Here is a 22651-nt window from a genome sequence, read left to right as displayed (position 1 = left end):
AAGTTTACTGTAATGTGGTATTTGAGACAACTGGGCATAAAATTTTACTCATTAATACTCTATTTTTCAGTATTCACACAGAAAGTTCTTTACACTTACAATGCATTAGGACAAGTACACTCAAAGCATCACTGTTTGGAACAGGAAAAGTGTGAAGACAGCCTGACTACCTAAAATCAGTGCTCTGCTGAAGGTGTGCATCTACGGAAGAAATATGCTATGGCGGGGGCGCCTGGGTGGCTCGGTCAGTGAAGCGCCGACTTCGGCTCAGGTCATGATCTCACGGTCCGTGAGTTCCAGCCCCACATCGGGCTCTGCGCTGAGCGCTCAGAGCCTGGAGGCTGCTTCGGATTCTGTGTCTCCCTCTCTCTCTGCCCCTTCCCCGCTCATGCTGTGTCTCTGTCTCTCAAAAATAAATGAACATTAGAAAATTAAAAAAAAAAAAAAAAAAAAAAAAAAAGAAATACGCTGTGGCCATAAAACAAAAAGAAGCTCTTTACATCCTGACAAGGAAAGGCCTGTGAAATACATTGTTAACAATCAATAGGCGGAGCATTCTACCATTTGTATAAAAAAGGAGAAAATGAGTAACGCGTGAGAGGAGGAGGACGCATGGTTGCTTGTGCAAGCCTGAACATATCTCAGGGAAGACAGGTAAACTGGTAACACTGGCTAGCTGTTAGAGGGAGAACTAAGCGGATACGGGCAGGAGCTAAAAGCTAAGTGGGTAGGAATTTGCCCTGTGGAGCCTATAACCATACAGATGCACTTGGAACTATGTGAACGTTGCCTGTTTAAAAATAAAACCAAAAATAGGTGAAAATCAGGAACTAATTATCCCACTACTCTGACAAACGTGGGTTCATTTTACTTATGTGCATTTGACTGGATTGACTGAATTAATACTTAAAATTGTAAAGCTTACTTCTTCTACTCCTTTGCAAGAGGAAAAACAATCTGTCAAAAGCATTCTCTTACATACCTGTAATTTCTGTGGTGTCAAACACCACGAATGAGCTTGTTGCTGTACTGGAGGATGTGACACTGCATGGCCACTACTCCAATTATCAGAAGTATTCTGAGGAAAATCGATAAAAAAAAATTAAAGAATATTTGGTTAAATCCACAGAGTTCACAAGAATGACTCATGAAGGCCAAATGACTATGAATTGGAATATTTACATATAAAAAATGTTATGACATTAAATTCTTTTAAAAATAATTTTACATGCATAATAAATTTGGGAAATCATAAATTAAAAAAAAATACTGATTCTTTAATCAACCACCCGAAAAAGCCCACCCCTAAACTATGGCCCAAACGGCTAACCTAAACACCACACTGTCCACTAGATCCAATAATAAATTTATCTCAATGTCAGTAGAAAGTGATGATGAAAAGTGTGTTGAGATCTTAACGGCAGGGAGATGAATAAAATGACTTGATGAATGCAAATTTAGCCCTACGTTTTGTATTTAATAGGATGCTAAGAATTTGGGATGGAAAAACTCAAACCTTTCACTCTTTTGATGTCCACAGATTTAAAATAAAGGACAGGAGATATTCAAACTGCACAAGTTCAGGGCAGTTGGGAGATTCCTTTTGGACTGGGATTTTCTATTTCTCTAAAATATATACCTTTGTTGGACTAGATGTTCTTTTCCTCTTGGCAGGACTGGACAGGTCATCTACTTGGCTAGAAGGAATCATGTGTAGTGGCAAGGACTGCTGTGAAATTGGTGTTTGACTGAGGCCTAATACAGGTTCAGTATTTGCATGATGAGGTTTACATGCCTAAGAATCACAGAAGGAAGACAAAAATAGGGTTCTATATATTCTTAGTTCATTCCTTCAAATTATAAAACTTTACAAACTGCATACTTTTCAAAGCTATGTGGACATCGCTGATGGCAATTATTGAAAATCAAAATCAAATGATCATCAATGGAGGAATGTGTACCTTCCTTTGAAAAACTGCTTTAAAAATTAAACAAACCACTGCGGCATCATTTTAAGAAATCTCCTTCAAAATCATGAAAATGCACAAAGGTTCTAAATTGGCACCCCAAAATTTCTTCCCATATCAGAGGGAGTTTTATTTCGATCTAGATTCCCTTCACAATTAAATCCAAAGGCTTTTCCATTAATAAAAGGCTCCTGTACTTAGTAAAATACGCTTGACCACTACAGATTGAAAAGAACCCTTAAAGCTGGGTACCTGCAGAACATAACCCAACTTCTCACCTGCTGTGCTGTGTTCATGGCACCCTGCCTGGAGGTAAGCTCTGCGGGGATTGGTAGGCTCCACGCCTCCTCAATACTAGGAAGTAATTTAGTTTTATTCTGTAGACTACCTTGTGGAAGGTTACACAACTGAGCCTAGGAAAAATTATGTAAAAAGCAAATTTAACACAAGCCTACTTGAGTAAGAGCAAGTCCACTAAATCTTCCTAAATGCTATAACTAATTGTTTTTAAAAGAAAATAGATTCTTAATTTGGGGTTTCAGAAAGATACTAAGTATAAAGAGGGTAACCAGAATATAGACCTTTGTGAGAATTCAAACAAAGCTGAGCTCTGTTTTCAAAGTTCTCATAGCTGTCTTCTCATGAAACTCCAAGCAAGAGTGAAAGACAGTGTTTGTGTTCTTTTCTCTAAAATGCTATGACAACTTAAAAATGTAGACAGTACGTAGAAAAAAATTATGTAAATTAATATACATCAACAGTAAATGTGCAAAAGAGCATCTTTTAAAATACTGCATCTCTTACTTAAAATGAAAAGTAAAATAATATTACAAGCTATGGTATGTTTACAAAATATGGAAACAAATTATAGACAGCAAAACACAACTAGACAAACTTTCCAGCCACCCGCCTCCTGCCTGAGTGTCATGGGGAAACATGTGTCTTTAAAAAACTGCTATTTAAAAGTTTTACCTGTAAATACTTAATTCGTGCTGCAAGTGCAGAGGTATTACTACAACTTTTGCTTCTGGTTGCATTTAAGTAGCATTTAATGGCATCCTGAGGCTGGTTGCAGGATTCGTAGAGTGTGCCTAGGTCCATCCAGGCTGCAGCATGGCCATGGTCCAATTGTACAGCACAAATATAAGCCTGTAAAGCATCCATAGGCTGATTTTGCTGCTGATATAGCACGCTAGAAAGAAAAATTAAGGACAAACAAGAGGTCAACTAAGAAGAACTACTCAGCCTCACCAAGTATATTATATGTGATATGTAACTGTCATGTATCGAGTATAATACCATTATTTTTATATAAAGTCTTACCCTATTGAACACCATGTATCTGCACTTGCTTCTGATTTATCAATAGACTGCCTGTAAGATATAAAGGCATCCTGAACTTTCCCAATACTTGAATAGCACCTGAGAGGGGAGGGAAAAAAAATCCAGACAATTGCATTAATACTGATTAATCTGCTGAAAAATGGACTACATATATCAAAGCAAATTAAAATTCTGAATGAGCTAACATATTTCTGTGAATGTGTGTGTGTGTATAAAATTATAATGTACATTATAATTAACCATTCAATAAACTATACTATAGTCTATCTGGTAAGTGCTAAAGCATGATACATTAATGAACAATATTAAAGTAATTAAAGGCCGTATTACTTCAGTATTATATTGAGAGTTGAAAGCGCGCATGCGCGCTCACACATGCACTTGCCATGCCACTTATATAAAGAATATAGACTTAAAAAAACCAAGAAAACCATTCTATTCTGGTAAGACTGGACGAATCTGATTTCAATTCTACTTTCCTAAGTAATGACCATGAGGTCAACCATTCTGTAATTTGTAAAAAATACAAACATTAAGATGCAGGCAATATCAAGCTAACTATCAAAAACAGTATAATAAGGTGAGTGCGGTATTTCATGACATGTAAGGGTAGCAAGGTCTGATTAAAGTTTCAAGGACCTGTGGTTTTTTTGTAATTTTTTTTAATGTTTATTTATGTTTTTTGAGAGAGAGACAGAGAGACAGAGAGACAGAGTGCAAGCAGGGGAGGGACAGAGACAAAGGGAGACACAGAATCTGAAGCAGGCTGCAGGCTCTGAGCTGTCAGCGCAGAGCCCAATGCAGGGCTCAAACTCACGGACTGCAAGATCATGACCTGAGCTGAAGTCAAACACTTAACTGACTGAGTCACCCTGGCACCCCCCCCCCACCCCACTTTGTAATTTTTTTTTTAACATTTATTTTTTTTTTTTGAGAGAGAGAGAGGAACCTGTTATCTTCTTAATGCAGATACACCTGATGGATACACAGAACAGCAGCTGAAACTATAAATACAGAAATTATCTTCTTAGTGCTTGGCACTAAGGAAAAAAGAAAAGACAAAACCCAGTCCCTGTCTGTCTTCATGGAGCTTACAATTTAGTTGAGGACTGAAGACATATTACAAATGTCATGATGCCATATCGAATGTCTGTCACAGGCAATTCTCTGGTCTGAGAATTTAGGGTAGAAGACACCACAATACACACTACAGGATTTAGGAAAAGCAAAAAAGGAAGGATAACACTAAGGAATTTAAAATAAGTATAGAGGCATGTTGTTTAGATCAGTGATTCCCAATTATCAGCCAGTATAAAGCAATTTATGGCCATGAAAATAAAATAGAAACACAGCAACATATACTTACATATATAAATATTCCATTAAACTAATTAATACTTATACTGTAACTGACTTATTTTGAAATACTACTGGCTGACTAAATGGCAAAAATATCTTAAATGTTTTCACTTGCCCAAATTAAATATTTAGATCCTCATAATTATTCTTTGAAATTTTGCTGATTCCTGCAATCCAGAAGTCTGGGAACGCCTGATTCAGACAGAGAAGATGAAAGAGGGCATTTTAAAATGTTGTTTGTGGGGTGCCTGGGTGGTTCAGTCGGTTAAGCATCCGACTTTGGCTCAGGTCATGATCTCACGGTTCATGGGTTTGAGCCCCGCGTCGGGCTGTGTGCTGACAGCTCAGAGCCTGGAGCCTGCTTCAGATTTCAGATTCTGTGTCTCCCTCTCTCTGCCCCTCCCTTGCTCATACTCTCTCTGTCTCAAAAATAAATAAACATTAAAAAAAATTTTTTTAAATGTTGTTTAGGCAGTATAACCAAAACTTAATGTACATAAGATAGCACAAATAGTAGAGAATTATAAATCCAGCCCGAGGTTACCCTGAAGTTTTTGTTCTTCTAACAAGGGAAATGGCACCATGAAAGCACTTTATAGGAATAGTAATCTGCTAGCAATGTGTAGAGATAAACTGAAAGAAAAATAAATTATGGACAGTAAAAAAGGCAGCTATACTCACTGGTTTGGAACAGGCCAAAATTGGGGTGAAAATAACGAAAATGGAAAGAAAGAAAAAGAAGGGAGAAATATAGTAAACCAAAAGATATAAGGACTTTTGTGACTGACTGATTAGATATTCATAGCAGGGGCTTATAACTTAGTTTTTAAGCCTGATCAAAGAGAGTTAAAAAAGAAATGGTGACATCATTGACAAAAATAAAAGAAGAGCTGGTTTGGAAAAGAATATGATGAATGAGCTTTGAAATATGCTTACTTTGACGTGAGATGAGAACACTAAAATAGATAATGTTAGGTAAAGAGTAAGAGATGTGGTCCTGAAATTTAATACCTCGAAATGTAGAAATCTAGATTTGGAATTCATCCATATAGAAGAGAGGGTTTAAGAATACAGGACACCTGGGCCACCTGGGCGGCTCAGTCGGTTGGGCGACCGACTTCAGCTCAGGTCATGATCTCGCCGTCCGTGAGTTTGAGCCCCATGTCGGGCTCTGTGCTGACAGCTCGGAGCCTGGAGCCTGCTCCGGATTCTGTCTCCCTCCCTCTCCCTCTCTCCCTCTCTCTCTCCCCCTCCCCCACTCACGCTCTGTCTCTCGAAAAATGAATAAATGTTAAAAATATATATATATAGGACACCTACAAGGGAGACGTTAAAATAAGCCTAAGGATAACTAATCTTGTGGATTGGGTAATAAGAAATGTCAGTGACTGAGAGAAGGCAATGTCAGAGAGCACCCGCAAACTTCCACAAAGTTTGTTAATAACTTCAGGAGAAGTTATGAACAACGCCATGTAGGGACAGACACCACAAAGAAAGGGAATCCTTAACAGATAGTAGAAAACACGTTCTGTTTGTTGTTGTTAAATCAAAGCCAAATCTCAGGATTTATAGACAAATTTACCTAACCACTGGGAGGAATAAGCAGTAATTCCCAAAACTCATGTTTTCACATTCCATTCCTACAAAGTGAAAAGTAGAAAACCAATGTGCCCAACTATAGATGTCCCAGTCCAACCACCAACCACTTTTCCTCTAGCAAAACTTAACTAAGTGCCCCTGAGACAGCCCTGTGTCTTTGAAAAAGCAATATGTGAACCTAGGCTCTAGTTCCTGTTCTGATTTAGTTACCTGTGTGACTGTAACCTTAGATAAACCATTTCACTCCTCTGAACTCTATTTCTACATCTGTAAAATAACAGCGTTTACAGAGTGAAGCAGGTGACCTCCCTGGTCCCTCCTAGCTCTAACATTCTATAGTTCTGTGATAATACTGTCAATGATTAGTACTACTATGAGAGCATTACCACATTACACCTTTATTATGATACACACATGCCAAAGGACATCTTCAACACAGATCTGAATGTGAACATAAGTAATAAAAAGCCGTAGAATATTAGGGTCATCAAATCCCAAAGTTGCTTACTGACACCTGAGGTCTTTATTCAGAGCTTTAAGAACTTAAAAAAAATTTTTTTTAATGTTTATTCATTTTTGAGAGAGAGAGAGAGAGAGAGAGAGAGAGAGAGAGAGAGAATATCCAAAGCAGGCTCCAGGCTCTGAGCTGTCAGCACAGAGCCCGACAAGGGGCTCAAACTCATGAACCACGAGATCATGACCCGAGCCAAAGTCGGACGCTTAACTGACTGAGCCGCTACTATTCTTCATCTTAGGTCAAAATGAAAATAATTGCTACTACACATGCCTTTTAACCTGTATAAAAAGAAATTTTCATATGTAAACGTTAACACTAGAGACAAAGTCTAGGCAGTCCCTACTTCCCAGTACTCCATCTCCTTTCCAGTCCCTGTATGAAGCATCCCACTGTGCAACACTAAACAGCAGCAATGGTGTTAGCTCGAAAAGCAAATGGTGTTCAGTTTAGTTCATTTACTGCATTCACTCAATAGCCACTCTGCTAGTCGACAGTATACAAAGATGGTAGGTTCCAGTCTCTGCCCCCAAATATCTTCATTCAGTGAAAGAGAAAAACAAAGTTTGGACTCTCAAGCTTTTTAGGGAGCAACCCAAATTAGATGATTTTCTAGGACTTGGAAGGTATTAGAAAATTTCTGCTAAAAATAGGTACTTTCCCAGCCAACTCTTGTTGTACATTATTAATGACTAATCAAACATCTTTCTTAAAAAATCTTAGTACTACTCCATCTCATACAAACACACTTTACTAAATTTAAAGGAAAAATGAAACCATACAAAATACTAAAACTTAATGGGATTACATGGCAAATTCACTCAAACAGCTTAAAATTAAAACAAAATAGGATAATTTCAAAAGAAATCATAAAATCGAAACCTTTAGGGTGAGAAGATACCTAACAGATAATCCATAACCAGAGTTTCTCAACCTCGGCACTACTGACATTTTGGGTCAGGTAATCTTTTGTCGTAGAGGCTATCCCACTAGATGCTTGCAGTGCTCCCCACGGTTGTGATATAACCAAGTATCTCCAGACGTTATAAAATGTCCCCTATGGGACAAAATAGGCCCCCAATGAAAACCACTGATCTAATATAATCCTCTTATTTAAAAGGTTAAAAGAAAACTGAAGCATCAAAAAGTTTAACTGTATCACCCAGGATCTACAAACAGTAGCCTAGCCAAGACCTAAATCCAAGTCTCCCAGCTGCTAGTACACTGATCTTTCCACCACACCGTAAAAGCTAAAACCAGTTAGGAACCAAAAGACGATCTAATAATGTCCCCAAAATATAATCTATCAGATACACATACATAAGGTATATTTTAGATAATCAGTGAGCACAATTTAGGCATTTAAAGTACAGAGAAAAGTTTACAGACTTGCAGAACACTATTTTCATTACATGTTACTTCTCCTTTCCAACAGATCCAATAATAATGTATCCACTTTCTCCCTGTGAGATTTCAAGTAGAACTGATTTGAGACCTACTATTAATCAAATATGTCCATTCTAATGTATATATCATTAATCAAAATTACAAATAGCAAGGTTCCACTGGCTACTGGTGGTCACCAGGAAGAATGAAAAATTAATTCGGTTCTGTTCCACAGACATATAAAAAAAAATAACAGAAATCAGAAGGAAGGCATTTAAATACTAGGATGAAGAATTACTATCTGATAAGTCTTTAAAAGCCAGCAATGATTCAAGTCAAATGAAAATCCAACAAGCAAAATAAGAAATGTCCTGGCTGACCAGATTATGCTGAGAAAAACTATCACATTCAGAAGCTTTAACTTTCCAGAAATCTTTGCGACAATATATTTAAAAAGGAAAAGACACTAATCAAGTTATAAATATAAACAAACAAATATAAATATAAACAAAATTATATAGCTCATAATTCCAATCTCTTAGCTGGAATAAACAAAAGCATAGTGTAAGTGTCTGCTAAGTCTCACCTTCCGAGGAAATACCACGACTGGCCAGAATTAGGATCTGCTTCCAAGGACTTTTGGAGATACTGAATAGCATAGCTTTCCTTGGTGGCTTTATCTCCCAGAAGATCCACAGTGTGATGCATCCAACCTACAGTAAATGATTAAAAATATTTACATAGATGACTTAATCGTTCTTCAGTTTTTAAGAATACCAAACAGAAAACACATAAGTAAAAATTTTTTTTTCAGTCAATTTATTCATTTAGTTCGGCACACACATTCCCAAAATTTAGAACTGCCAATTCTGACCATAAGGAAGTCTGTTTCTCACAGGAAGGTACAGTCAAACCTATAAAGAACTTTATTCCAGAGAAACCAAAACGATTTTAAGTACTGACTTAACACTTAGATTACAAACTACAGTTCTTCTTTTCTAATTTTGGTGTTTGAAAAAATTCCAAGTTATGAAACAAAGAATATAAAAATTCACTGTTCCATGTAAAATTTTATGTGCATTTTAAGACTCTCCAAGACAGTCTATTAACCCATTGTTTATTTCCAAGGAGTACATATAAGATGATTTAATCAATGATAGCTCAGAGTACAACACCCACATACAACCCTATCTCACTGGCAATGGTCACATATATTAACAACTTATCTAAAATAAAAACTGTATAGCATTTGACAATTATTTAAAAATAAAACTGAAGTCTAAGTATATTCAAATGGTGCAAATAAAAATGGTTTAAAATGGGTACCACAAATGTTTAATCAATAAATACAGATTGTGCAGAATCTCAATTATATGTAGAATCTCAAAAAGTTGAATATCTAGAAGCAGACAGTGGACCGATGGTTACCAGGAATGGGGAGGTAGGGGAAATGGGGAGAAACTGGTCCAAGGGTACAAGTTACAGTTATGTAGCAGGAGTAAGTCTAGAGAGTAATGCATAGCAGAATGACTATGGTTAATAATACTCTAATATATTAATAGAAATTTGCTAAGAGAGTAGGTTTTAGGTGCTCCCACCACACACAAATAGTAACTATGTGCAGAGATGGATATGTTGATTAGCTCGACAATACTAATCATTTCATGATGTACCAAAACATCATGTTGTACACCTTAAATATGCACAATTTTTATTAAATAATAGTTATATAAGCTATCAAAAGATTGGATCATGCAATACTGTATTCTAAAACTTTTAAGACAACACAGGAATAATTTGATTTGATTTGCTGGGGAAGTCATATTTCAGCTGTGGATCATTTCAAGTGCATAAAAATCAGCGTTGTTCTTTGTGTATAGTCCATATTATATATAACAAATAAGGACCCTCATTTTCTGACATTTAATATAGTTGCTGTGCTCCAAAATATATTTCAGACTGCGTTACTAATGTTTTACAGAAATACATGTCAATAACACATTTACATTTATTCATCTGTTCCTCTTACCTCCTGCTATTACTAGTAAGAATGGAACCTAGAGAAACAGGCTCTAAAAGGAGCTGCTGAAGCAGCAGTGACAAGCAAGTAGGAAGGATTGATACACAGGCATAAATTAGACTTAATTAGGAGAAGTGTTTTTCCTTTCAAAGCACGAAAAGTTTATTATACTTCTATACTTCGAAATATGGTAAGCCAATGCCAAAGAGGACAAGTGATTCACACGTAACTAGACCAAAACTATTTCAATCTATGTCTTAAATTTAAAAGGTGTATGCATTTTTACTATTGACACATTCCTCACTGCAGCTGAAATGCACAAAAACTTGATTATAAATAGTGTGGATTAACAAAACAGCTCATATTCAAGTATTAGCTGAATGAGTAAGCTGTCTTATGATAAAGGCATCACTTTGTTCTTTTTACTTAAGAACTGCACAAAATCTTTCTTTACTATACTAATAAACTTGTTTTAATTTGAAGATATGAATTCACACTACTCAAACACGGTCTGTAAACTTATTAAAAACAAATATTCAAATACTTCTATAATTCTTAAAAGTATGGATAACACAAGTAAAATTCTAACCAGAGATTAAATTAAAAACAAACCTAGAAACAAAAGTTTTATACTAAGGTAATGTGTTTATTTTATATAATTAATCATATGATACATATCAATATCATGAAGATCAATGATAAAATCTAGGCTTAAGTAATTTTAAAATTATGTAAAAATAGTCACATTATGAAAACATTCATATTACTACAATGTTGGTTAAAAATTAAGAATAAATTATTTGCCCAGACCAAAAACAAATAAACAAAAGCTAGGGGGAGGGGGGGACCCAAACACCATATACAGATAAGAAACATGACCCAATAACTAAGCAACAAAATTAAACGTGGAGAACTCAATCACTATCTTCCTGGTCAGAGTGACACTAATGTGTCATCCAAATGGCTACATTTCTTCAACATCAGAAAAGAATTACATGTGTACAAAAACTATACCATTAGATGTTGCACAACTTTTCGATGAAATGTTTTAGTTAATATTCTTGATAGGGCTAAGAAAGCAAGCTCACCAACCACTAAGTGACTTTACACAAATCACTTAACTTCATTCAGTGCTAAGCATATCTGGCACAAGGGAAGTACTCAATCCCCCTCACCCATGGGTTAAGTACTAGAGAATAATTCTAAGAATTTAAAAGGACCAACTGCACTGAAGAACCGTAATGAGATGGACCGTGAGATGGACAATGCTTGGCTGAAAGGGGAAATATGCTGGGTTCGAGCTAATTCTATCAACTCTGGGTAAAGGAAGGAAAAGAGAATAGAATACATGAGCCACATATCTGCCATCTCTGACATGGAAAAATCATAAAGAGAAATATTTATAGTACACCATTATTACATACCTAACTGTTGTAAGACAGTTGCCTTTACTTGTGCAGAAAGGTTTTCCGTCTGCAAAAGTTGTTCATAAGCTTCCTTTGCAGAATGATACTTCCTCTAAAAAGCAGAAAAAAAGGGATTCAAAGAAAAATAAAAGCATTATCTTTAAAGAATTTGCTCATATATTAAGATTTACTACATAATACTGATACTTTAGCATATTTCTTAAGCCAACCGAAAGAAAAAAGGCTACTTCCATTACTGAGCGTTCCTTTTACACCAGACAGTTGTGGACAGGCCATGTTTCAGAGCAATTAACACCAGTAAAACACTCGATACAATAAAGTATTAAAATAGGCCCTTTTAAGAATCTGCCAAATCCCAATTGTTAAAATAATCTCAACTTATTCAATAACAAATAATTTCAACTTTATTTAGGAACACTGATGAAGCTAGAGAAGTACTCTACCTCCCAGTGTTATGATCTGCCTAGAAACACCAAGTTCCCAAGCAACTTAACAGAAACAGAACATATGCCAAGAGTGCTTTAAAAAATCTAAGTGCAAAAGCGGTTAAAATCTAAGTTGAAAGGATAGTTACTGGTATATAGCCTATGAAAAAATTTATAATACGTATGGCTTTAAAGATACCAAACCTCTCATGGTCTAACAATGTTCACAACATTTAAGGTTCTATTGGCAAATTTCTAAATAAAACCATTTATGCACACTCCTCTCCTCAAAAAGTATGTGTGTGACTAAAACCCATTACTACTACTGTCATAAAGCTTAAGACAACTCCTCCAAGAAAAAGGGGAGGGAGGAAAAAAGGGATAAGCCAATAAAAGAAAATCTCATAAATATTACCTTTAAAACATACTCAGCAGAACAATGAATTGAAGTGGCTATTATTCATTATCAGCAATAGTACATGGCTGCCTGAGCAAACAAATGCTTCTCAAAAAAAAACAAAAAACAAAAAAACAAAAAACAAAAAAACACGGAGGAGGTAGAAATCCGAAACCAGGTGTTGGAGCCTCAGGCAAATCACTTAAACAAAGATTCAACATCCATAAAACAGAGTTAATACCTAATCTTTCTATCTGGAGTTGTTCTAAAGATTAAATGAGATAAGCAAAGAAGTACGGAAACAAATAAGGAACTACATGAATACAGTACGTCAACACAGGAAAGATCTGAAAGAATTGGCCACTGAGATTAACAGAAGTTATTACATAAACTTTTATTCATCAGTTAAATTAGTTCCCCCTAAATATTAATCTGATCTCAAAAAGTCATTTAGACAATTAATACAAGATAAGGACCAAGTTATTCAGGTCAATTCCTTCCAATGGTATGCTAAAACATATTTCCAAACACTAATAATAAAAACAAAACAAAACACGACACACTTGAAAATTTGGTTGCATCATTACTGAGAATCAAAGTTGGATTTCTACCTCAAATCATATACTGGCAGGAATATGTCCTTGAGACTGTAAAGAACTTATGTGACATGGCAAAAACACCACAAATCATGAGAGAAGTAAAGATCTGGTTTGAACCACATAGCAGAAAATCAGGCAATGGACACAAACCAACACAGAAAATGTGAAAACCATGTGAACAAGTGTACACCTCTAGAAGTGCAAGTTTAAATGAGATACCACCATCTACCCATCAGAATGGCAAACATAAGAAAGTTGGGTAAATCCAAAGTTGGGGATGTGTATGTGCGCCCTGCTGGAAGAGGACTCACGCATGAAATTAGGTGTGCAAACAGGCATGCAGATACACTACAACCCAGCAAGCTTACTCTTGGGACAAAGATGCCAAAGAAACCTTTCCACAGGTAATGTTCTAAATGGTACTGTTCACAGTATCGGGAATTCAGGGACAACCTAGGTCCATGTCACTAGGGAGTAAAAACACAAAATATGATGGATGCATACACTAGAACATTAAGTAGCATTATATATGGCATATGAAAATCAAGATGAGTTTATCTTTAAAGATGTTTAGTAAAGTTCTTCCTCTGGTAATGTTGGAGTAGCTGTTCCACAGATGGCTTTAAGTTCTGGATAAAATATAAAAGTCAACTGTCAGAAAGCCTGGAGAGAAACCAAAATCAGGCTGAAACCAGATAGACTTAGCAAAAGGGCATGACACTGGATGAGTAAACTAGGATTTCCACCCGAAGGCAGGTGCCAATTGGTGCCTGGGCTAGAACTCAAAAGAAACCAGCAATCTTACTAGTTTGAAGAATCAGAGGAGACACTTTGAAGCTATCACAAAAGCTGGAAGTGAGAGGAGAAATCCCAGGAAGGAGAGAGGGAAAGAAAAAGAACACCAAATTCTGCAATTAAAACTCTACCTAAATCTCTTGTTGACTGCTGAACATGCACGAACACAGTAGATGTCCAGCAGCCTGACAGAATGAAAGAGATTTCAGCCGCTGTCCACTACAGGAGTGGCCAAGTTTACAGTGTGACTTGCGCAAGATTAACTGGCTAATATAAAACAAAAACATCACTCTTCAGAAAAATATAACAAAGTCACTCCACAATGTATTATTCATGATATCCAGGATAAAATTACCAGACCTACGAAGAATCAGGAACATTTTATCCATGTTCAAAAGGAAAGGAAATTGATGAAAATCAGCCATGACATTACTCAGATGATGAAATGTGCAAATAATTTTAAAGCAGCTATTTTAACAACATTCAGAGACAATAAGGGAACTATAACCATAATGCATGAATGGGCAGGAAATTAGAGCACAGAAAAAAAAAAACAAAAAGAAATCCTAAAACTGAAAAATATCTGAAATAAAAAAAAACAAATGACTGGATAGAGTGAATAGCAGATTGGAGACTTTAAAGGCCATCCAAAGATACATGAGGCAATAACAGATTGTCTACCATACATGTAATTGGAGTTCTAGAAGAGAGGAATAGGGCAGAAAAGATAAGACATAATGGCTGAGAGCTTTCCAGAACTGATGAAAGACATCTAATACTATATCCAAAAGACTAAGAAAACCACAAGTAGTATAAATAAGAAAAAAAACAACCCCTGGGCACTTCATCGTCAAATTCTTAAAAACCAAATGGAAAGAGAACTCTGAAAACAGCCAGAGAAAAACAACAAAATACAAAGATACAACAAAAAAACTAACAGCCAAATTAAATATAACGGCCTAGACACTCTAAACAAACAAGACATGTCCAGAAAAGATTTAGAAAAGAGCCAAAAATACACTATTAAGAGGTGGACATTACATATAAAGACACAAGAAGGTTGAAATAAAAGGATGAAAAAGATACCATGCAAACACTAAGCATTAGAAAGCTCAAGTGACCCAATTCAGATCAAAGTAGGCTTCAGGGCAAAGATTATTACCAGAGATAAAGGAGTATTTCATAATGATAAAGGACATCAGGATGACATGACAATAAGAGCTTCAAAACACATGAAAAGACTGACAAAATTAACAATAATAAAACACTACTGACTATATAATTTATTCCAATTTCACCAACTTTCCCATTATACTGTCCTTTTTCTGGTCCAAGATCCCACACTATGTTCAGGTAGCATGTCTCCTTACTTTTCTCCAGTCTGGAACAGATCCCCCATTTTTGATTTTCAGTACCTTGACACTTACAAAAGGTACTGGCTAGTTACTTTGAAAAATGTCCCTTTGAAATCAGTAAGCATCTTGTGAAGAGATACTCATCATTCCTCATTCATTAATTGAAATTCTACAATAAGAAGTGTCCCAAACACCTGGGTGGCTCAGTCGGTTAAGCGTCTGACTTTGGCTCAGGTCATGATCTCACTGTTCAGGAGGTCCAGCCCCACATAGGGCCCTGTGCTGACAGCTCAGAGCCTGGAGCCTGCTTCGGATTCTGTGTCTCCCTCTCTCTCTCTGCCCCTCCCCCGCTCGCGCTCTCTCTCTCTCTCAAAAATAAACATTAAAAAAAAAAAGTGTCCCCCCTCTTGCATTTATTTTCAACTTATGTTCATTTGTAAATGAATACAAATAAAATCAAATACATACAAATATAAATTCATTTATATTCATTTACTTCATTTATATAGTTATTCATTTCAGTAGGAACAAATATATTTTATTCTGTATCTTATATCTCATTATCATAATTAGTTTCTAAACTTGTGTCAGATTTGCTGATTAGGAACTCCTTCCCCTTAAGTTGACTCCTGTGTTCTTTCCACACGCCCCCATCGTTTTTTAAGCACTTCCTTCCTTTTTGGCACCGTAAAATATTCTAGAGCTCCTCTTGTAATTTCCTTGCCTAAACCCTGGAATCACCCACTTTTCCTGAAGAATCCCCGGTTCCTTTTATTTAAGTATAGTATTTAGAAACGAAGATCTGGGTGCTAATGTAGTCATACCGCTGCTGAGATGGGTCATTGCCTCCAAGCCCTCCCAGTAAGCAGAGCTAGAAGACATATTTATGCACACACGCACAAGCTTGTATTTCTATCCAACTATCCATACTCCTAAATACCCATATATTTGTACTGATACCTCCAATTACAACCCAACACCAGAGTTCAGTCTCGCCTTGCCTTTCCTGATTTGTAAGCTCTGACAGTGAAAACCCTGGCTCTCGTTATCCACAATACACTTACTTATTTGCTTGTTCCTAATATTTACATAAAACTGTTACAGAACTCCTAATCCGTGCCACTGTGAGAAAGTAATTGTAGTAGGGGATCTGTTTACAGTTCTTGTCTCCAGCTTTACACTATAGTCAAAATACTATTCTCTAAAGTTACTGAGGTTAGTTCTTTTCATCTCCACCCCCTTCACTAAACTTATGTTATTCATTGGTTAGTTTTATTTGTTCCTGCCTGCATTCTGTTTCGGGCTACCTCACATCTGGTTGGTCTCAATTATTCAACTAATTTTGGGGTATGAGAAACATCACCAGGTTCTCAGAGTTAGAGCTATGCAAAAAGTATACACTTGAGAAGTTCCACTTCGTCCTCACCTCTGCTCCCTCATTCACAACCACTTCCACCAGGTAACTAACCAATCTCCTCTGTTTCTCGTTTATCCACTCAGTATGGCTTCTGCACAAACGGCACATGTATACTTGGCTTTACTATGTGTATTTTCTTCCACAAAGGGTTACGTATTATACTCTTTTAAACTTTTCTTTTTTTCCCACACGGTAGTATATTCTGGAAACCACTCCACGTCGTGATCCACATAGTTCTTCCTCATGCTTTTCTACATGCAACTCCACTACCCGAATGTACCAAAGTTTATACAAACATTCTCCCATGAATGGGCCTTTGAGTTATTTCCAAGATTTTTGTGATTACAAACAACGCTCCGATCAACATCCTGGTGCCTGTATATTTTCAGAGTTTTGGAGGTATATTTTAAAGGTAGATTCCTAGAGGTGAGACTGTTGAGTCAAAAGGTGCATATACAGCTTGGTTAGATTGCCAAATGCTGTTCCAGATGGGTCATACCAGTTTGTATTACCACAACGCATGAGAGTGCCTGTTTCCCCATAGCCACTTATAATTTTCGCCAATCTGATATGTGAGAATTATATTTCAGTGTTGCTTTAATTCGCATTTCTCTGAATGAATCTGACCACTTTGCCATATGTTTAACGACCTTGTTATAGATTTTCTGTGAAGTGTCTACTCGTGTCTTTTTTCCCATTTTCCTATTGGGTTTTCATTCCTTTGTCCTTCCAATTTTAAGTTTGTTATATATTAGGAGCATTAGCCCCTTGTCCATGGCATATGTTGCAAACATTCTCTCCTAGTCTCTAGGTCTCCTTCAAATTTATGTATTTTTTTTTTTTTGTCATGCAGAACTTATTTTTATATTGTTCAAACTGACTGGCCCAAAATGCAGAGAAAACAAAAAGAATGATCATAGTTAGAAAGCCTTTTCCTAAATCAAGATTGAAGAACAGTTCATGTTCACTTCTAGTACTTACTTGTACAAAATTTTTTACATTTGACCCTAATTCATTTCTAGTTTCTTTTTTTGAACAGCTTGGGTCATGGGTCTAATTTTATATTTTTACAAATGGCTACCTAGTTGTCCCTGATCCATTTATGAATAAACCCACCTTAGCCCCAGAAATTTAAGATATTACCTTTCTCAAGCACTTGATTTCTCTATGTACCTGGATGTATTCCTGTTCTTTCTATATTTCACTGGTCTGTCTATTCACATGCCAGTGCCTCACTTTGAATTACACAGGTTTTATCGTATATCTTACTGTCTAGTAGAGTCAGTATAACCTGTACAATTTCCCCACAGTCTTCTCCTGGCTATTCTAGCATATTATCAACTTACCAAAGTCCTTAAAAGCTTGTTAGTACTTTTTATTGATGATGTGTTATATTTATAAACATAGGAAGAATCAAGATCTTTATGCAACTGAATCACAGTATGTCTTTTAAGTTTATTGTGAAATATTTAATTACTTTGCTGATACTCAAGTGGGAATGTTTTCTAACATTATGCTGTCGTTGAAGGTTATTAATTTCTTCATGTTAATTTGTGCCTCTAATTGATTTTTCTTGTCTAATTGTACTAGCTAACACCTATAGTTCAATAACGAGGAGTAATAGAGATAGTAGGAATCTTTGCCTTGTTCCTAATTTTTGCGAAAATGTCTCTAGTGTTTCCCTGAAGTGAGATACTAATTTGGGCACTAAAGTATATGAATTTTACCATGATAAAAAAAAAATAGCACTCAATTCCTATTTGCAACTTGGACAGTTTTTTTTAATTAGGCAACGTCACTGAATTTGTCAAAAGCTTGTCTTCAGCACCTATGGCGTTAGCAATCTGATTTTACCTTTAGTTCTATTATTATGATGCCTGATACTAATGGATTTTCTAATATTCAATCTTGCATTCTTGGAATGAATACCACTCGGTCATAGTATATTATCTGTTTAATGAGGTAATGGCTTTGTTTACTAAACTTCTATTTAGTACTTTTACACCAAGATTCATTAGTGGTATTAGTCTGGATATTGCCTCTTTTTTGTACTGTTTTCATCAGGTTCAGGTATTGATGTTACATTTGCTTCAAAAAGAAAAGGGGAAAAACAGTATGATGGTTCCTCAAAAAATTTAAAAGACTTATCACATGGTCTAGTAATTTCACTTCTAACTATGTATCAAGAAGAATTAAAAGCAGGGACTCAAACAGATATTTGCACATTCATGTTCATAGCTGCATTATCAACAACAGCGAAAAGGCAGAAGCCACACAAGTGTCCATCAATAGATGAATGGATAAACAGAATGTGGTGTGTACACACAATGAAATGTTATGCAGCCTTAAAGAGGAGTTAAGTTCTCGTACATGCTACAACATGTACAAATGTGAAAGATATCATGCTAAATGAAATGCACAAGGCACAAAAGAATAAATACTGTATGATTCCACTTACATGCAGTAGTTAAACTCACAGAGACAGAAAATAGAATAATAGTTGTCACGGGCTGAGTGGAGTGAGGAATGAGGACTTATTGCTGAATACGGGTACAGGTTCAGTCTGGGATGATGAAAAAGTTCTGGAGATGAATGGTAGTAACAGCTGCACAACAATGTGAATGTACTTAATGACATGATAGATGTAAAAATGGCTAAACCGGTAAAAATTATGTCCTATATTTTACGATAGAAAAAAAGATGATACAAAAGCACTACGATCTGTAGTTAATTTTTAGAATCAAGGATTTTGTTTCCATTATATATTTTTAAATATGCTATAGAATCATTAAGTGCAGAAAGGACTCTATTATCAAACACAAGTGTCATTCAAGTCAGATTAAAAACTGCTAAAAGCTTCTCCCCGTTTAAAAAAAAAATGCAAAGAATAAAAGAAAAGAAATGAGGAAGTTTCTTATTTCCAATGCTCTGGAATGACCTATAAAGCATTAAAATTATGTGGTCTTTAAAGGCTTAGAATTCCCCTGTAAAACCACCTGGCCATGGTGCTTTCTGTAAGGCATTACTTAATTTTTCCTATTTCTTTTGTAGAAATTGATTTTTTATAACTTTCTAACTCTAATGACGTCAATTTTGCTAATCTGTATTTCCCTGGAAATTAGTCCATTTCATTTAATTTTCAAATTCACTTGCTCAGTAGTCTTGTATAATAGTTCTAAATCTTCTGTTTCCATGGTTATCTTATTTTGCACATGTGCTTTCTGTTATTCCCTTGATCAAATTTACCTAGTGGATTATCTATTTTGTCAATTTTTGGAGAGTACTAAGGTTATGACCTATTAACTAGGTTTAAGTTGTGCTTTCCTTTTCACATTGTTAATTTCTTTTAAAAAATCTTTCTTCCTTCCCCACAATACAGTTAGTTTTCCTTACATTGATTTTTGTTTTGTTAACAGATTTCCTTACACTGAATCATCCTTGAATTCGTGAAATAAATCCAACATGCTCATGGCATACTTAATGCATCTTTAAAAACCAGCTGGAATTTTTCTTTCTTCAGAATTTTTGGATTTCTATAATACATATAAATGAAGCCAATCTACAGTGCCTTGGTAATAAATTAATGCCGGACAGTTAGAAGTGAATGTTAAAAATGAAACTAATGATTCTTATAGACCGTGGTATTCATAATAACATTATTTGTAACTATCCCTCAAGGGGGAAATAGTTAAATTAGTTACAGTACATCTATGTAAAGGGATATACTACAGCTCCACATGTACTAACAGGGTATGTTTTCCAAAATATAATACTAACTTAAACAATTTAAGCAAAGCTGAGAGAGAATTCACATATTTGGCTAATATTTCAATAAAATAAAGAAAAACGAATATATGTGCAAACACATACATGGATTTGCTTATATATATGTGGATTTCTCTGGAAGGATATGAAAAACACTAGTACCTTTGGGGAGTGGAATAGTTTGTTACAGAAAAGGAATGAGGATGAGGCTTCAGCAAGTATTCTTTCAGGCACTTTCATTTTGGGTTATCTATTCAAAAATAAGTAATGTCTTAATGACAAAATTAAAAAGGAAAATTCTGTATCTTTCATCCATAATGATTATTTAATGTTTATTTATTTATTTTGAGAAAGAGAGCACGTGTATACACACACACACACACACACACACACACACACACACACGTGTGCAGGTGAACAGGGGCCGGGCAGAGAAAGGGACAGAGAGAATCCCAAGCGGGCCCTACACGGTCAGTGCGGAGCCTGACACCTGAGCCGAAATCAAGAGTCAGGCACTCAACCGACTCAAGACTAATAAGCATTTAGATGGCAAACTGTTCAAGTTATTTAATTAAATTCAAGGGGGGGGGGGCAATTAATACTATTACTATTAGAAAATAAAGTGGTTCTATGGGGCATCTGGGTGGCTCAGTCGGTTAAGTGTCTGACATGATCTCACAGTTCATGAGTTCGAGCCCCACATCAGGCTCTGGTGCTGACAACTCAGAGCCTGGAACCTGCTTCAGATTCTGTGTCTCCCTCTCTCTGCCCCCTCCCCGCTTTGTGTTCTCGTTCTCGCTCTTGTTCTCTTTCTTTCTCTCTCTCAAAAATAATAACATTTAAAACAATTTTAGAAAAAAAGTGGTTCTACAGGTCTCAGCTAATAAAATGGGAAAGCTACAATTCTAGACTTCAAGATGTGTTACAAAGCTGTTACAAGACAGCATGGCACTGACACAAAAACAGACACTTAAATCAATGGAACAAAACAGAGAACCCAAAAATGGACCCACAAATGTATGGCCAACTCATCTTTGACAAAGCAAGAAAGAATATCCAATGGAATAAAGACAGTCTCTTCAGCAAGTAGTGCTGGGAAAACTGGACAGCGACCTGCAGAAGACTGAACCTGGACCACTTTCTTATACCATATACAAAAATAAACTCAAAATGGATGAAAGACCTAAATAGAAGACAGGAAGCCATCAAAATCCTAGAGGAGAAAGCAGGCAAAAACCTCTTTGACCTCAGCCGCAGTAACTTCAGGCAAGGGAAACAAAAGCAAAAATGAACTACTGGGACCTCATGAAGATAAAAAACTTCTTTTCTGCACAGAGAAGGTAACAATCAGCAAAACTAAAAGGCAACTGATGGAATGGGAGAAGATATTTGCAAATGATATATCAGATAAAGGGTTATCTATAAAGAACTATCAAAATCTATAAAGAACTTATCAAACTCAACACCCAAAAAACAAACAGCCCAGTGAAGAAATGGGCATAAGACGTGAATAGACGACACTTTTCCAAAGAAGACATCTAGATGGCTAACAGACACATGAAAAGATGCTCAACATCACTCATCATCAGGGAAATACAAATCAAAACCACAGTGAGATACCACCTTCCACCTGTCAGAATGGCTAACATTAACAACTCGGGCAACAACAGATGTTGGCAAGGATGGCAGAAGAAAGAGGAACCCTTTTGCACTGCTGGTGGGAATGCAAACTGATGCAGCCACTCTGGAAAACAGTATGGAGGTTGCTCAAAACTTAAAAACTGAACTACTCTATGACCCAGTAATTGCACTACTAGGTACTTATTCAAAGGATGCAGGTGTCTGTTTTGAAGAGGCACATGCATCCCAAGGTTTATAGCACCACTATCGACAATAGCCAAAGTATGGAAAGAGTCCAAATGTCCATCAACAGATAAATGGATAAAGAAGATGTGGTATGTATGTATGTATGTATGTATGTGTGTGTGTGTTTGTATGTGTATGTATATATGTATATATATGTATGTGTGCACATACACATACACAGGAATATTACTCAGTGATCAAAATGAATGAAATCTTGCCATTTGCAATGATGTGGATGGAACTAGAGTGTATTATGCTAAGCGAAATTAGAGGAAGACAAATATCATATGACTTCACTCATATGTGGAATTTAAGATACAAAAGAGATGAAATAAGGGAAGGGCAACAAAAATACCATAAAAACAGGGAGGGGGGCAAAACACAAGAGACTCTTAAATACTGAGAACAAACTTAGG

At 36.1% G+C, this 22651-nt stretch overlaps 1 protein-coding gene across 8 annotated transcripts in view; it reads right to left on the bottom strand.

Annotated features, from left to right (window-relative positions):
- The window catches only part of KDM6A (lysine demethylase 6A), a 207304-nt gene that overhangs the window by 48874 nt on the left and 135779 nt on the right, over nt 1-22651 (bottom strand). For 2 of the 8 annotated variants that reach the window (XM_043570227.1, XM_043570228.1), the window contains exons 9-15: nt 11614-11707; nt 8756-8882; nt 3291-3389; nt 2940-3159; nt 2246-2380; nt 1640-1795; nt 983-1078 (exon numbers count right to left, since the gene is read on the bottom strand). In XM_043570227.1, the coding sequence (XP_043426162.1) occupies nt 983-1078; nt 1640-1795; nt 2246-2380; nt 2940-3159; nt 3291-3389; nt 8756-8882; nt 11614-11707 (927 nt within the window). The remainder of the gene's footprint in view (nt 1-982; nt 1079-1639; nt 1796-2245; nt 2381-2939; nt 3160-3290; nt 3390-8755; nt 8883-11613; nt 11708-22651) is intronic. The other 6 variants (XM_043570230.1, XM_043570232.1, XM_043570229.1 and 3 more) reach the window with 3 other exon arrangements.

The sequence above is a fragment of the Prionailurus bengalensis genome, chromosome X (genome assembly GCF_016509475.1).
Source record: "Prionailurus bengalensis isolate Pbe53 chromosome X, Fcat_Pben_1.1_paternal_pri, whole genome shotgun sequence".
NCBI classification, from domain to species: domain Eukaryota; kingdom Metazoa; phylum Chordata; class Mammalia; order Carnivora; family Felidae; genus Prionailurus; species Prionailurus bengalensis.
This window is presented reverse-complemented; position numbering and strand designations above follow the sequence as displayed.